Here is a 16,483-nt window from a genome sequence, read left to right on the forward strand (position 1 = left end):
TACTTCCTCCTCCCGGGCAGCACAGGGGGGATGAGGAATGAGGGTTGTGGTCAGTTCATAAAACTGTCTCAGCTGCTCCTTCCTCCTCACACTCTTCCCCTGCTCCAGCATGGGGTCCCTTGCTGAGGGTGCACTCGATCCCATTGTCCATGTCACCGACAAAGATGTTAAACACTGCCGGTCCCAGTACCGACCCCTGAGGAACACCACTCGTCACTGTTCTCCACTTGGACATTGAGCCATTGACCGCAACTCTTTCAGTGTGACCATCCAGCCAATTCCTGATCCACCGAGTGGTCCATCCATCAAATCCATGTCTCTCCAGTTTAGAGACAAGGATGTCGTGTGGGACAGTGTCAAATGCCTTGCACGAGTCCAAGGAGATGACATCAGTTGCTTTTCCCTTGTCCACCAAGAAGGCTGTCACCCCATCATAGAAGGCCACCAAATTTGTCAGGCACGATTTGCCCTTAGTGAAGCCATGGTGGCTGTCACCAATCACCTCCTTATTTTCCATGTGCCTGAGCATAGTCTCCAAGAGGGTCTGCTCCATAATCTTGCCAGGCACAGAGGTGAGACTGACTGGCCTGTAGTTCCCTGGGTCTTCCTTTTTTCCCTTCTTAAAAATGGGGGTTATGTTCCCCCTCTTCCAGTCGGTGGGAACTTCGCCAGACTGCCAGGACTTCTCAAATATGATGGAGAGTGGCCTGGCCACTTCATCCGCCAGTTCCCTCAAGACCCACGGATGCAACTCATCAGGTCCCATGCACCTTCAGGTTCCTTAGATATTCTTGAACCTGATCTTCTCCTACAGTGGGCGGTTCTGCATTCTCCCTGTCCCTGCCTTTGCCTTCTGCAACTTGAGCAGTGTAGCTGGAACAGTTGCTGGTTATGACTGAGGCTAAGAAGTCCTTGAGTACCTCAGCCTTCTCCATATCCTGGGTAACCAGGTCACACATTTCATTCCGGAGGGGACCCACATTTTCCCTAGCCTTTCTTTTATGGCTGATGTACCTGTATAAACTTTTCTTGTTGCCCTTGACATCCCTGGCCAGATTTAATTCTCTCAGGGCTTTAGCTTTCCTAAACTGATCCCTAACTGCTTGGACAATTTCTCTGTATTCCTCCAAGGCTACCTGCCCTTGCTTCCACCCTCTGTAGGCTTCCTTTTTTTGTCTGACTTCTTTGCCCAGGAGCTCCTTGTTCATCCATGGGGGCCTCTTGGTATTTTTGCCTGACTTCCTCTTTGCTGGGATGCATTGCTCCTGAGCTTGGAGGAGGTGACCCTTGAATATTAGCCAGCTGTCTCAGGCCCCTCTTCCTTCCAGGGCTTTGTCCCATGGCATTCTACCAAGCAGGTCCCTGAAGAGGCCAAAGTCTGCTCTCCTGAAGTCCAGGGTAGTGAGCTTGCTGTGTGCCCTCCTCGCTGGCCTGAGGATCTTGAACTCCACCATTTCGTGGTCACTGCAGCCAAGGCTGCCCTTGAGCTTCACATTCCCCACCAGGCCCTCCTTATTGGTGAGAAGAAGGTCCAGCATGGCCCCTCTCCTCATGGGCTCATCTATCCTCCTGGATCACTTATGCCCTGCTGTATTATCCCTCCAACAGATATCAGGGTGATTGAAGTCTCTCATGAGGACCAGGGCTTGTGAATGTGAGGCTGCTCCTATCTGCCTATAGAGAGCCTCATCCGCTCCATCTTTCTGGTCAGGTGGCCTGTAGCAGACCCCTACTATGATGTCCCCTACCCTAGCCCTCCCTTTAATCCTGACCCATAAGCTCTTTGTCAGCTCCTCATCCATCCCCAGGTGGAGGTCCATGCACTCCAGCTGGTCATTGACATAGAGGGCAACATCCCCTCCTTCTCTCCCCTGCCTGTCCTTCCTAAAGAGCCTGTATCCTTCCATCCCAACACTCCAGTCATAGGAGCCATCCCACCACGTCTCTGTAATGTCAATAAGGTCATAGCCCTGCAGGTGTGTGCACGTCTCCAATTCCTCTTGTTTATTCCCCATGCTACCTGTGTTTGCATAGAGGCATTTAAGTTGGGCCACCAATGAAGCTGACTGGCTGGAGTGGCTGGAATTCCTTTGAGGTACTTCACCAGTGTTTCCCTGTTGGTTCCTATTATCTCAGGAGCCCCTGGCTGATCTCTGTAAAACTTCAAGTGTGCTGCATTGTATACAGCATGTCTGCAAGCAACAGGCTGAGGGCCCTTACTAGCACTCTGTCTGTCCTGGTTCTGGCTAGGATAGAGTTAATTTTCACAAGGATGCAGAACAGGTGAGCCAAGCTGGCCAAGGGGCTATTCCATACCATGTGTCATCATGCTCACCATAAAAGGGGGCTAGTTGGGGCAGGTGGGCATGGCTCCAGAACAGTCTGAGTGTGGGCTGAGGGTCTGGTCAATCATCTTTTGTTATCACCTGTGTTGTATATTCTAAGTACTGTTGTTATTTTTCTTTTCCTTTGCTGTCCCAGTAAACTGTCCTTGTCCCAATCCACAAGGTTTGCCTTTGTCTTCCCATTCTCCTCCCCATCCCACTGGGGGAGGGGTGAGCAAGTGGCTGTGTGGTGCTCAGCTGCTGGCTAGGGCTGAACCATGACAGTCCTTTTTTGTACCCAACATTGGACTTCAGCGCACGTTACCTCCTCCTCTGTAGACATTCTGAAATCTTTGCCTTCTGGCCAGTCCATGATCACTTCCAGAATTCCTGGGAGATTGGGGTTTCCTATTCGAGCCCACTGTGTGATCAGTGCAACCCAATTACTCCATGTAGCATCGGTTGTATGGTGTGTAGAGAAGACCCTCTCTTTGAACGTTCAGCCCAGTACTAGCAGTTGGGGTGCCAGGAGGACCTGTGCTTCAGTACCAATCACTTCCGAAGCAGCTCAAACCCTTTAATATGATTCCAATATCTCTTTTTCAGTTGGAGTATAGCAGGCCTTGGATCCTCGGTATCCTCGACTTCAGAACCCGAGGGGTCGACCTCGAGTCTCCCCTGGTGCTTTCTGCCTCTAACCTTGGTGTGTGTAGGGGTTTTGTTTGGGCAGGACCAGGACTGTTAGCAGATCCTCTGGTATTAATCAGCCAAGTGGCTTCTGCTAAATTTGTATCCCAGTGCTTCCATGCCCCATTACCTAATGCCCTCAACATAGTCTTTAACAGTCCATTATATCTCTCAGTCTTTCCAGAGGCTTGTGGGTGACAGGGGATGTGATACACCCACTCAATGCTGTGTTTCTTTGCCCAAGAGCTTATGACGTTATTTCAAAAATGAGTCCCGTTGTCTGATTCAATCCTTTCTGGGGTACCATGTCGCCATAAAATTTGCCTTTCAAGGCCTAGGATGGTGTTTCGGGCAGTGGCATGGTTTACAGGATATGTGTCTAGCCAGCCAGTAGTTGCTTCCACCATGGTGAGTATGTACCGCTTGCCTTGGCGTGTTCGTGGCAGTGGCCCAATATAGTCAATCTGCCAGGCCTCGCCATATCGAAAACCCAGCCACCGCCCTCTAATCCAGGGAGATTTTACTCGTGTCACTCGCTTGATTGCAGCACATATTTCACATTCATGAGTAACTTGTGTGATGGCCTGCATGGTCAAGTCCACCCCTCGATCACAAGCTCATCTGTATGTTGCATCTCTCCCTAGCTGTCCTGATGTTTCATGGGCCCATCGAGCTACAAATAGCTCACCCTTGTGCTCCTAGTCCAGGTCCACTTGGGTTACTTCAATTTTGGCAGCCTTGTCTACCTGTTCATTGTTTTGATGTTCTTCAGTGACATGTTTTTTGGGTATGTGAACATCTACATGACGTACCTTCAAAGCCATGTTTTCTCCCCGGGCAGCGATGTCCTGCCACAATGCAGCAGTCCAGGTGGGTTTACCTCTGTGCTGCCAATTGGTCTTCTTCCACTGCTGTAGCCACCCCCATAGGGCATTTGCCACCATCCAGGAGTCAGTATAGAGGTAGAGTACTGGCCACTTTTCTCATTCAGCAATCTTTAGGGATAGCTGAATGGCTTTCACTTCTGCAAACTGACTTGACTCACCTTCTCCTTCAGTGGCCTCAACGACTTGTTGTGTGGGACTCCATACAGCAGCTTTCCACTTCCAATGATTTCCTACAACACGACAGGATCCATCAGTAAACAGAGCATAACGCCTTTCATCTTCTGGTAACTCATTATATGGTGGTGCCTCTTGGGCACGAGCTACCTCCTCAGGCAGTGCTCCAAAATCTCTACCTTCTGGCCAGTCCATAATCTCTTCCAGGATTCCTGGGTGGTTGGGTTTCCCTAGTTGAGCTTGCTGCGTGATTAGTGCTACCCACTTACTCCATGTAGCGCTGGTTGTGTGATGTGTAGAGGGAATGTTTCCTTTGAATATCCAGTGTAGCACGGGCAATCGCGGTGCCAAGAGGAGAGATGCTTCTGTACCAACAACTTCTGAAGCACCTCGAACCCCCTCATATGCTGCTAGGATCTCTTTTTCAGTTGAGATGTATTGGGTTTCTGATCCTCGATACCCCCGGCTCCAAAACCCTAATGGTCGACCTCGGGTTTCTCCTGCTGTTTTCTGCCAGAGGCTCCAGGTGAGACCATGCTCCCCAGCTGCAGTGTAGAGTACATTTTGTACAGCTGGTCCTGTCCGGACAGGCCCAAGAGCTACTGCACAAGCTATTTCCTGTTTGATATGCTCAAAGGCTTGTTGTTGCTCAAGGCCTCACTCAAACTAGTTCTTCTTTCGGGTCACTCAATAGAGAGGGCTCACAAGCTGACTATAACCTGGAATATGCATTCTCCAGAACCCCACAAGGCCCAGGAAGGCTTGTGTCTCCTTGTTAGCTGGTGGAGACATAGCTGCTATCTTGTTAACCACATCCATAGGCACATGACGGCGTCCATCCTGCCATTTTATTCCCAAGAACTGGATCTCCTGTGCAGGTCCCTTGACCTTGCTTTTCTTTATGGCGAAACCAGCTTTCAGAAGAATCTGAATTACTCTTTTTCCCTTCTCGAATACTTCTTCTGCCTTATTGCCCCACACAATGATGTCATCGATGTATTGTAGATGTTCAGGGGCACCACCCTTTTCCAGTGCAGTTTGGATTAGTCCATGACAAATAGTAGGACTATGCTTCCACCCCTGGGGCAGTCGATTCCAGGTGTATTGGACACCTCTCCAAGTGAAAGCAAACTGTGGCCTGCATTCGGCTGCCAAAGGAATTGAGAAGAATGCATTGGCGATGTCATTTGTAGCATACCACTTGGCTGCTTTTGACTCCAGTTCATATTGGAGCTCTAACATGTCTGGTACAGTGGCACTCAGTGGTGGCGTCGCTTTGTTCAGGCCACGATAGTCCACTGTTAACCTCCACCCTCCATCAGACTTTTGCACTGGCCATATGGGACTATGAAAAGGTGAGTGAGTCTTGCTGATGACTCCCTGGTTCTCTAGTTGATGAATCAGCTCATGGGTGGGAGCCAGGGAGTCTCGATTTGTGCGATATTGCCGCCAGTGCACTGTCCTGGTAGCAATTGGCACCTGTTGTTCTTCAACTTGCAGCAATCCCACAACAAAATCTTCTGAGAGACCAGACAGGGTAGATAACTGTTTGATCGTCTCTGCATTCACAGTGGCTACACCAAAAGCCCATCAGTACCCCTTTGGGTCCTTCAAGTACCCTCTCCTGAGGTAGTCTATGCCAAGGATACAAGGGGTCTCTGGGCCGGTCACAATGGGGTACTTCTCCCACTTGTCCCCTGTTAAGCTCACCTCAGCCTCCAATACGGACAGTTCTTGGCATCCCCCTGTCACTCCAGAGATCCGGATGGGTTCTGTGCCCCTATACCCTGATGGTATCAGCGTACACTGTGCACCAGTGTCTACCAAAGCCTTATACTTCTGCGGGTCTGATGTGCCAGGCCATCGAATCCACACAGTCCAGTATACCCGGCCATCCCTTTCCTCCTCCTGGCCGAAGGCAGGGACCCTCTCTATTCCTGTTCCTGGTCAGAGTATTCACTCTCTGACCCTCGGAGTGACAGACCAGAAGTCCCCTCACCAGGATCAAGGGAGGTGATTTTAGTTTTACATCTGGGAGATCGCTGTTTGCCGCCTTGTGTCTCTGTAGCAACTACGCTGACGGCCTTCTTGGGTGACCCCTTCTTAACAGCTGTCCTCCCTCTCAATTCACGAACACGGGCTTCCAACTTAAAGGTGGGTTCACCATCCCACTTCCTCATGTCCTCCCCTTGGTCATGCAGGAAAAACCAGAGTGCACCACATGGCATATGCCTGGGGCTCCCTTTCCCTCTGACCGGAGCAGGAGATGACTGATTTCTTGGGGTGCCCCTGACAGCCTGTAGGGAGGAGGAGGTACAGAGGTTTTCTTCAAAGTTCTGGAGCCAAGCAGACACCTTCTCCACAGTTGGTGTGTCCATATCTGGGAAATACATTGCTGCCAAGCTGTTAGAATATGATGCTGGGGCACTTTGAATCACCTTCCTCCACATGGCCCGTGTGCACAGGACATCCTCTGGATCTTTGGAGACCTCCTCATCATCTAGATCACTATAGATGACTTCCAACACCGCTAGTTCTCTCAGGTACTGGATGCCTTCATCTGCGGTGGTCCACTTTCCTCTGGGGAGTTCACAAGATCTTCCTTGAATGGGTATCTTGCCCTCACACTTGAAAGCAGCCGTCTCCAGAGACTGCAAATTGCTGTCTCTTTTCCAATTCCCCTCTCAATTCCTCGGTTTCTAGCAAGGGATCCCAGCTGTTGGGCTTCCCTACCTTCCAGTTGCTGACTGTCAGCCCCATTATCCCAGCATCGAAGCAGCCAGGCAGCCATCCGCTCACCTGGCTGGCGGCTGTAATCTTTCCGCATATCTCAAAGTTCGGATGAGGTCAGGGACTGGGTAGTTTCTGCTTCCTGTCTGATTTCTCTCACTCCTTCCTCCCACTTCTTTGCTGAAAGACCGGCTTCCTGCTCAAACCTCTCCTCCTCTTCTTCCTCCTCCCTTACTAATCGATGATATGGACCTGTTGACCTCCTGGTCCACTGTTTCTTTTTTACTACTGGGGCAATTACTGTAGCTGTTGTTGTTTGGGTCCCTATCTCAGCCACGGTGTCCTCAGCTGCAGTTTGGGTCCCTGCTTCAACCACAGTCCTCTGAGAGTTCTGCACTGTGGCTCGATAGGCCCAGGCCAGGCCCCAGTACAGTGCTAGAAGCTGTTGGTTTTCATTGGGGTAGGCAAGGCGCCCTTCTATCAGGTGGCATGTCAGTTTGCTGGGATTGCTTGCCTGTTCAGGTGTAAAGTCCCAGGCTATAGGAGGTGATAATCGCCCTAGGAACCTGCCCAAATCCTTCCACACACCCTGCCACCCCGGGGACTGGCTGCCTCAGGGCACGTTTCAGTATTGCCTCACTCAAAAGTTGCCTCCCCTTAAACCAGGACAAAACCAAACTCCACAACACCCGTAATATGCCAGCAGTATTAATTAGTAATATTAAAGAGCTCACATAAGGGTGAACAAGGACCTTGGGAGCCTGCATAATGAAACCATCCACAGCAATCCTAGGTAGGGAGAGGGAGATGTATTCCCCCATCATCTCCACAAGATAGCTCCCCCAGCACAGCAATAACATCGATGCCAGGGCCATGCACATAACCATTGTTTGTACCAGCATGCTCCCAAGTTCCTTCATCCTCCCCACAAAATAGCTCCCCCAGCACAGTAAGATCATCAGCACCAGGCCAAAGCACAGAACAGCCATTGTTTGTATCAGCGTGTTCCTAAGTTTAGCAAAATAGAGATAAGCAGCGCAGATAACAAACCCCGTGACCTGCACAGGAGCTTGCCACTTAATAACTACTATAGCTGTAGCACCCTTAATACAAAACTGCCGTTGTCGAGCCCCACGTTGGGCGCCAAAAAGGACTGTGGTGGGTTGACCATGGCTGGGGTCCAGGTGCCCACCAGAGCCGCTCTATCACTCCCCTTCTCAGCAAGGCAGGGAGAGGGCAAAATTAAGATGGAAAAAACCAACCCCAAACTCGTGGGTCAAGATAAAGGCAGTTTAATGTAGCTAAAGCAAAAAGCCGCACACGGAAGCAAAGCAAAAAGCAAAAGATTATTCTCTACTTCCCATCAGCAGGTGATGTCTGGCCAATTCCTGGGAAGCAGGGCTTCAGTACACGTACTCCTTACTGCAGAAGACAAACGTTGTAAAAAAAAAAAAAAAAGAATGCCCCTTCCTCGTTCCTCCCCCTATCTCTCAGCTTCTTATTGCTGAGCAGACATCATATGGTATGGAATGTCACTTTGGGTCAGCTGTCCTGGCTGTGTCCCCTCCCAAGATCTTGCCCACCCCCAGCCTGCTGTTGAGGGGAAAAAGAAATGTTGGAAAGACAGCCTTGATGTGTGCTGGCACTGCTCAGTAGTAGCCAAAACACTGGTGTGTTATCAACACCTTGCTGGCTACCAATACACAGCACAGCACTATGAGGGCTGCTGTGGGGAGAATTAACTCCATCTCAGCCAGACCTAATACAGTGTGTCATCCCACAGCTTGTCGCAGGGAAGCCTGATATTATCCCTCTCTCCCTTCAAGCCTAGTTTAATGCTCTGTCAATGAGCCCTGCAAGTTCCTGGGCAAAGACTCTCTTTCCCCTAGGAAAAGTTCCTTACATTTAGGAACTACTGGAGAGAGTCCAGCGAAGGGCTACAAAGTTGATGAGGGGACTGGAGCATCTCTCTCATGAGGAAAGGCTGAGAGAGCTGGGTCTGTTTAGCCTGGAGAAGAGAAGACTGAGAGGGGATCTTATCAATGCTTATAAATATCTAAAGGGTGGATGTCAAGAGGATGGGGCCAGACTCTTTTCAGTAGTGCCCAGTGACAGGACAAGGGGCAATGGGCACAAACTGGAACACAGGAAGTTCCACCTGAATATGAGGAAAAATGTCTTTACTCTGAGGGTGACAGAGCACTGCAACAGTTTGTCGAGAGAGGTTGTGGAGTCTCCTTCTCTGGAGATATTCAAAACTCGCCTGCATGCTATCCTGTGCAACATGCTCTAGGTGATCCTACTCTAGCAGGGGGGTTGGACTAGATGATCTCTAGAGGTCCCTTCCAACCCCTACCAATCTGTGATTCTGTTATTCTGTGATCTGTCTTTATGTCATTAGTAGTACGCAAAGGCACTGTTTAGAACCAACCAAACACTCCCCACATGTCCAAGCAATTAATTAACACACAGAAAGTGATATTTTATGCCTGTCATGGTTTAACCCAGCAGGTAGCTAAAACAACCACACAGCTGTTCACTCATTCCCCCCCCCCCCCCAGTGGGATGGAGGAGCGAATAGGAAAAAAAAAGGTAAAACTTGTGGTTTGAGATAAAGACAGTTTAATAGGACAGAAAAGGAAGATGTTCCTCAGGGGTCGGTACTGGGACCGGCACTGTTTAACATCTTTGTCAGCAACATGGACAGTGGGATCGAGTGCACCCTCAGCAAGTTTGCTGATGACACCAAGCTGTGTGGATTTGGTAGTCCCACTGGAGTGAACGGATGCCATCCAGAGGGACCTTGACAGGATTGAGAGATGGGTCCGTGCGAAAGTCATGCAGTTCAAGAAGACCAAGTGCAAGGTCCTGCACATGGGACAGTGCAATCCTAAGCACAACTACAGGCTGGGCGGAGAATGGATTGAAAGCAACCCTGAGGAGAAGGACTTGGGGGTATTGATTGATGAAAAGCTCAACATGAGCCGGCAATGCGTGTTTGCGGCACAGAAAGCCAATCGTATCTTGGGCTGCATCAAAAGAAGTGTGACCAGCAGGTCAAGGGAGGTGATTCTGCCCCTCTACTCGGCTCTGGTGAGACCCCACCTGGAGCACTGCATCCAGCTCTGGGGTCCCCAGTACAAGAAAGACATGGAGCCGTTGGAGCGAGTCCAGAGGAGGGCCACGAAGCTGATCAGAGGGCTGGAGCACCTCTCCTCTGAGGACAGGCAGAGAGACTTGGGGTTGTTCAGCCTGGAGAAGAGAAGGCTCCGGGGAGAACTTATTGCAGCCTTCCAGTACCTAAAGGGGGCCTACAGGAAAGCTGGAGAGGGGCTGTTTACAAGGGCAAGTAGTGATAGGACGAGGGGTAATGGTTTTAAACTAAAAGAGGGTCGATTTAGACTAGATATTAGAAAGAAATTCTTTACTGTGAGAGTGGTGAGGCACTGGAACAGGTTGCCCAGAGAGGTTGTGGATGCCCCCTCCCTGGAAGTGTTTAAGGCCCGGCTGGATGGGGCTTTGGGCAACGTGGTCTAGTGGAGGGTGTCCCTGCCTATGGCAGGGGGATTGGAACTAGATGATCTTTGAGGTCCCTTCCAACCCTAACCATTCTATGATTCTATGACTCTATAATTCTATGATAATGATAATAGAAAATACAAAAGAAATGATGCACAGCACAATTGCTCACCACCTGGAGCTGATGCTCAGCTAGTTCCTGAGTCATGCCGCCTCCTGGCCAACCCCCCCAGTTATATACTGAGCATGATGTCATATGGTATGGAGTATCCATTTGGCCAGCTTGAGTCAGCTGTCCTAGCTGTGTCCCCTCCTAGCTTCTTGGGCACCCTCCACATTCTCGTTGGCAGGCCAGTATGAGAAGCTGAGAAGTCCTTGACTGCTTGGCAACAACTAAAATATTAGTGTGTTATCAGCATTATTCTCATCCTAAATCCAAAACACAGCATTATACCAGCTGCTAGGAAGAAAATTAATGCTATCCCAGCTGAAACCAGGACAATGCCTTATGACATTAACACTTATAGGAGTGGGTCTACCACTTACAGAGACCAGGTAGGTATTACATGATAAGCTGCAAACAAATGAGGTATAAGTGAGACTGTTAGCTTAATTGTTATTTAGGAGGATGTTCCATTGCTGTGAGAAAATATCATATAAGAAAAGATTATGTAATTTGGCATAATCAAAGACAAGGTTAGTCCTTTGGTGAATCTTTCCATCTGAATGGTAGAGTGCTTTCAGATAGTGAGTGTTGATAATTAATGCAGACTATGCAGTTGTATGAATCTGAGTTTAATTCATTTGCATGAAATGTGTAAATATAAATTAAGAAAACCCCAATTGCAATTCCCAAATATCAGCAATTCACAATTCCTATATATCAGTAATATAGGTTGCTCATCAGCTTCAGTTTTCATATCAATGCCTATTTATGAGTACTATCACCACCAAAAATATGTTTTCTTTCATTTGGACACTACTTAACTTTGGTGTATTAAGAAAATATCAAGGCAAGGTTATATATTGTAAGTCCTTATTTGAAATTATCAATATGCTTAAGTAACTCATTCAACTATTCATATATTTAAAATATTTTGCTGAATTGACACTTTAGTGCTTAATGATAATAGATTTATAAGGAACTTGTTCTTATTGTCCATTTTTGCTTATATATTGTGTTATGCATTTAGCATTTATAACGAACTAGATGGGTTGGACTACATGACTTCCAGAGGTCTCATCCCACCTCAGATATTCTGTGATTCTGTGATTTATAATATCTGTGAAACCATGAAACTGTGGTTCACGGTATATAATGCTGCCCAAACAATACCTAGTACCACCAGGCAATCCAAGAAAAAACAACTGAGATCTCCCTAATAAACAAAAGGTACCATGCATTACAAAGAGTTTTAGTTGCAAGTATGCTACTTCTTTCAATCCAATATGATGTTTTAATGCCTTCTCTGAGTCTTCAGCACCTCTTTCTTGGTAAGGGTAGACAGCATAGATGCTGAGCAACAAAGAGAAGCTGCATAAAAGTAATTTCTAAAGCTATGTTCATCCCACTCATTTTCTGATATTTTTGATGTCAGACTCTGAACTTTACTGGATTCGGTTTTATTTCAGATCCTTCTCAGTGAGCTCTTTCGTTTTATTGTCTCTGTTTCATCAAATGTCTTTGGGGAGGAAGAGCTATTTATTTACTTAAGTTAGGGGAATAAGAACAACTGTTAATTAAATCTTTCATATCATTTTCAAACAGGGACGAAGAGGTTTAGGTTCAGTTTTTGTTTGGGCATCTGGAAATGGTGGAAGGAGTCGAGACCATTGCTCCTGTGATGGTTACACCAATAGCATCTACACTATTTCCATAAGCAGCACAGCTGAAAGTGGGAAGAAGCCATGGTATCTGGAAGAATGTGCATCCACGCTAGCTACAACATACAGCAGTGGGGAATCCTACGACAGGAAAATAGTATGTTTTTTTTTATTATTTCCATGTAGTTGGGGTTGTATTTTGTATAGTAACTTTTGGGGGAGGCAAAGAGAGCTTGCTTATTTACACTAATGAATGGACTGCTATAGAAAAAAAAAATCATATTTGCACAAGTTTAGTTTGCCAGGTGTGTTACTAAGTTAGTATCACCATACCATCACAGTCCCAAAGCTAGTAATTTGAAGCCAACATGGGTATCTCTGCACGTTGCTGTCTGATGAAATGTAGATATGCCTAATTCATATTAGGTTTTTTCCGCTCACCAAATTGCTGCCAGCTCTAAGTGATGCTTTCAAAGATCCTATTGCTACTATCAGCAAAACAGATTTGTTTCTTGACCAATATCTTGCAGCCTGTCAGTAGGCTTCAGAACATATCCTCCTGTCCTTTCTTTTTTAATTCAAGTCTCATTAGTTTTCATACTTTATATACATTATTTTAGCAACAGTTTTCCTGCCTACCTCTCTATTTTCTCAGGTTTATTTGGATCCAATATTATTCATATTGCTGCCTGTTCCTGGTAGCTGATAATTTGTAAGCAAGGTTAACCTCATCTTTCCTGTATTGTTTCTCATCTCATTCCTAAACAATCTGTATCTGTTTTCCATTATATTCTCATTTTGGCTGGAAAGTCAGGAATTGTTATTAATTATGTTTGATAATCTATTGATACCATTAGTATTTGTATGCTATCGTCTATCTGCTTTTGCAAATTGAGTGGATTTAATATGCTTTTTCAATAGTCAATATACAATTCATTTTAGCCTTTTACACTCTTGTATTAGGATTAATATCAGGTTTGTTGATCATGGCCTTCTTCCAAGCTTATTTATTCTGGTTTATAACTTAAAGATCTTAATTTCTTCCTGATTGGAAAATTTAGGGGTATTTTGTTTGGTTGGTTGTTTTTTGGTTTTGTTTTTTTTAATGTTGTATTCTTAAGCACAGGTTTGATATTAGTTTCTTTCTGGTCCATATTAGATACCTCCTTTTCTGTCAGAGAGAAGTTAAAAATACTTGCAGCTATTTTTTTTTAATAGTCTGCTTTTTTTTCCCCAGTATTCTGGGATGCTGGTCATACTTTCTTGGAACCTTCCTTATTTTCATATGTTCTAATTTTTGTTTTCAACTTGTTCTGAAGTACCTTTTTTCCAGTAATTTTTCTGTTCTTTACTTCTCTCCACAGAAACCTTATCTCTTTATGTCTCCTGGCATGTTTCTTGTTCTCCCTGGTAAATAATAACAAAGAAAAGAAATTACTCCTAGCAGTGCTCACTCCTGTGATTAAATTTCTTGGCTTCTATGATCATGGATCTACCTTTGAGAAGCCAGATCTGTTGGGAGCTGATGAGATTCACCTGATCAAGTGGGGCAAGAGGGTTTTTGTCAACAAGCTGGCCAGACTTATAAGGAGAGCTTTAAACTAGACTCATTGGGGGGAGGGGATGGAGTTTTAAGCAACAGAGAAGAGCAGGGGCTGCTGATGTAGTAAGAACCAACAGGGAAACACCTGTGAAAAGCTTCAAAGGAATTAGGATATGTTACTTTAAAAAGGTGACGCAGTCAGTAGCCCAACTGAAGTGCCTCTATACCAATGCACACAGTATGGGTAACAAACAAGAGGAGTTGGAAGCCACTGTGCAGCTAGAAAGCTATGATCTAATCACTATAACTGAAACTTGCTGGGATAAATTGCACTACTGGAGCACTGCAATCAATGGCTATAAAGTGTTCAGAAGGGACAGGAAAGGAAGGAGAGGTGGGAGGGTTGCCCTCCATGTAAAAAAATGGATTGACTGCACACAGCTGTCTGAAAAACAGCAATGAACAGGTTGAGAGCTTGTGGCTAAAAATTCAAGGCTGTGTGCAGTCAATGGCTCAATGTCCAAGTGGAAACCAGTAATGAGTGGTATCCTGCAAGGGTCTGTACTAGGACTAATACTATTTAATATCTTCATCATTGAAATAGACAGTGGGATTGAGTGCACCCTCAGCAAGTTTGCAGACAACACCAAGATGACTGTTGCAGTTGTCTGAGAAGGCTCTGGGGAGCCCTTATTGTGACCTTTCAATATATAAAGGGGGCTTGTAAGAAAGATGGAGAGAGACTTTTTACCATGGCCTGTAGTGACAGGACAAGGACTAACAGTTTTTAACTAAAAAAGGGTAGATTTAGATTGGACATAAGGAAGAAATTTTTTATGATGAAGATCATGAGATACTGGAGCAGATTGCCCAGAGAAGTTGTGGATGCCCCATCATTGGGAAATGTTCAAGGTCAGGTTGGATGGGGCTTTGAGCAACCTGATCTAGTGAAAGATGTCCCTGCCCTTGGCAGAGGGCTTGGACTAGATGATCTTTAAGGTCCCTTCCAACCCAAACCATTCTATGATTCTATGATTTCTTCTACTATCCTTTAAAAGACCTTGTTTATCCATTCCAGTTAAAATTTTTCACTCGTCTGCTATCTGAGCTCTTCTAGTTTCTATTTCTAGGCATTTGGTCTTGTCACATTTTATTGCTCATGTGAAGAGCACTTTAGTTGTCTAACTTCATCCACTTAGCCCATGTAGTCTGATCAAATCTTCAATTAATTGTCTTTGATAAACAAAGTCAAACTCCTTGCATCATTCCATATAAGGTATGTTTTCTTCTTAACCCTCCCCCATTTTATGGGCTTTGGGCACCTGAACTGGACACACCATTGCAGTAGTAATGACATCAGTGCCAGATACACAGGGTAATGTGTATCTGTGAGTGCCAGCTCAGTCTCCTCTCTTTATACATTAAAGCTGAATGTTAGCCTCACTGTCATGTTATGTGTTCATCATTGTGTGACTCCCAAATCACATTCAGAGCTCTTTCTAGTCTTTTTCAGAGTTGTTGCTCTGAGGATAGGTACGAGAGTAGGTATGGTCTCTTTAGTGGGCCATTTACCATTGGCAGTACTGATTTGGTACTCAATCCAGACCTACCCTCATCATCACTTTCTCTTTTGCCAACGTTCCTACAAGTACAACATTTATCAGAAGTTGCAGATGTTTTCCTCCAGGCTTTTGATAAAATCTTTAAATCATATTAAGGCCAAGAACTAAATCGTCCTAGGCTCAATTAGAAACAAAGCTCTTTTTTATATGCTTATATTTTGAGACCTATTAATTATGTCATGCTAAACCATGTATTATGTATCTGTGGTGGGTTAACTTTGACTGGCTGCCAGGCACCCACCAAGCTGATCTATCACTCCCCTCCTAAGAGAGACAGGAGGAGAAAATAAGGTGAAAACCTCGTGGGTCAAGATAAAGGCTGTTTAATAAAGAAAAGCAAAGGCCGTACGCAGAGGCAAAGGAAACAGCAGCCCATCAGCAGGCAATGTCCAGCCACTTGATCTCTTCCAGGATTCCTGGGCATTTGGGGTTCCCCATTTGAGCCCATTGCATGATCACCGCTACCCATTTACTCCATGTAGCATCAGTTGCATGATGTGTAGAGGGGATGTTTCCTTTGAACATCCAGTGTAGCGCAGGCAATCACAGTGCCAAAAGGAGACATGTTTCTGTACCAACAACTTCTGAAGAGTCTCAAACTCCCTCATATGCTGCTAGAATCTCTTTTTCAATTGGAATGTAGTAGGCTTCTGACCCTCGGTACACCCGTCTCCAAAACCCTAATGGTCAACCTCGGGTTTCTCCTGCTGTTTTGTGCCAGAAGCTCCAGGTGAGACCATGCTCCCCAGCTGCAGTGTAGAGTACATGTTGCACAGCTAGTCCTGTCCGGACAGGCCCAAGAGCTACTGCATGAGCTATTTCCTGTTTGGTATGCTCAAAGGCTTGTTGTTGCTCAAGGCCTCACTCAAACTAGTTCTTCTTTCGGGTCACTCAATAGAGAGGGCTCACAAGCTGACTATAACCTGGAATATGCATTCTCCAGAACCCCACAAGGCCCAGGAAGGCTTGTGTTTCCTTCTTGTTAGCTGGTGGAGACATAGTTGCTATCTTCTTGTCCACATCCATAGGCACATGACAGCGTCCATCCTGCCATTTTATTCCCAGCCTATAGTCATGCTTGGGATTGCGCCGACCCACGTGCAGGACCTGGCACTTGGCCTTGTTGAACTTCATGCGGTTTGCACGGGCCCACCTCTCCAGCCTGTCCAGGTC

The 16,483-nt window shown here is 46.3% G+C and overlaps 2 protein-coding genes and 1 long non-coding RNA gene across 9 annotated transcripts in view; 2 read left to right on the forward strand and 1 right to left on the reverse strand.

Moving 5' to 3' along the window:
• Positions 1-16,483, forward strand: part of LOC142599148 (SWI/SNF-related matrix-associated actin-dependent regulator of chromatin subfamily A member 2) — a 686,065-nt gene that overhangs the window by 548,960 nt on the left and 120,622 nt on the right. The window lies entirely within an intron of this gene.
• The window catches only part of LOC142599154 (proprotein convertase subtilisin/kexin type 5-like), a 287,421-nt gene that overhangs the window by 154,819 nt on the left and 116,119 nt on the right, over positions 1-16,483 (forward strand). Inside the window, exon 8 of one of the 2 annotated variants that reach the window (XM_075738886.1) lies at positions 12,090-12,302. The exons of the other annotated variant lie outside the window; for it this stretch is intronic. Within the exon in view, the coding sequence (XP_075595001.1) occupies positions 12,090-12,302 (213 nt within the window). The remainder of the gene's footprint in view (positions 1-12,089; positions 12,303-16,483) is intronic. 2 annotated transcript variants of the gene reach the window in all.
• The window catches only part of LOC142599232 (uncharacterized), a 537,129-nt gene that overhangs the window by 107,557 nt on the left and 413,089 nt on the right, over positions 1-16,483 (reverse strand). The window lies entirely within an intron of this gene.

Source organism: Balearica regulorum, chromosome W, assembly GCF_011004875.1.
Source record: "Balearica regulorum gibbericeps isolate bBalReg1 chromosome W, bBalReg1.pri, whole genome shotgun sequence".
NCBI lineage: Eukaryota > Metazoa > Chordata > Aves > Gruiformes > Gruidae > Balearica > Balearica regulorum.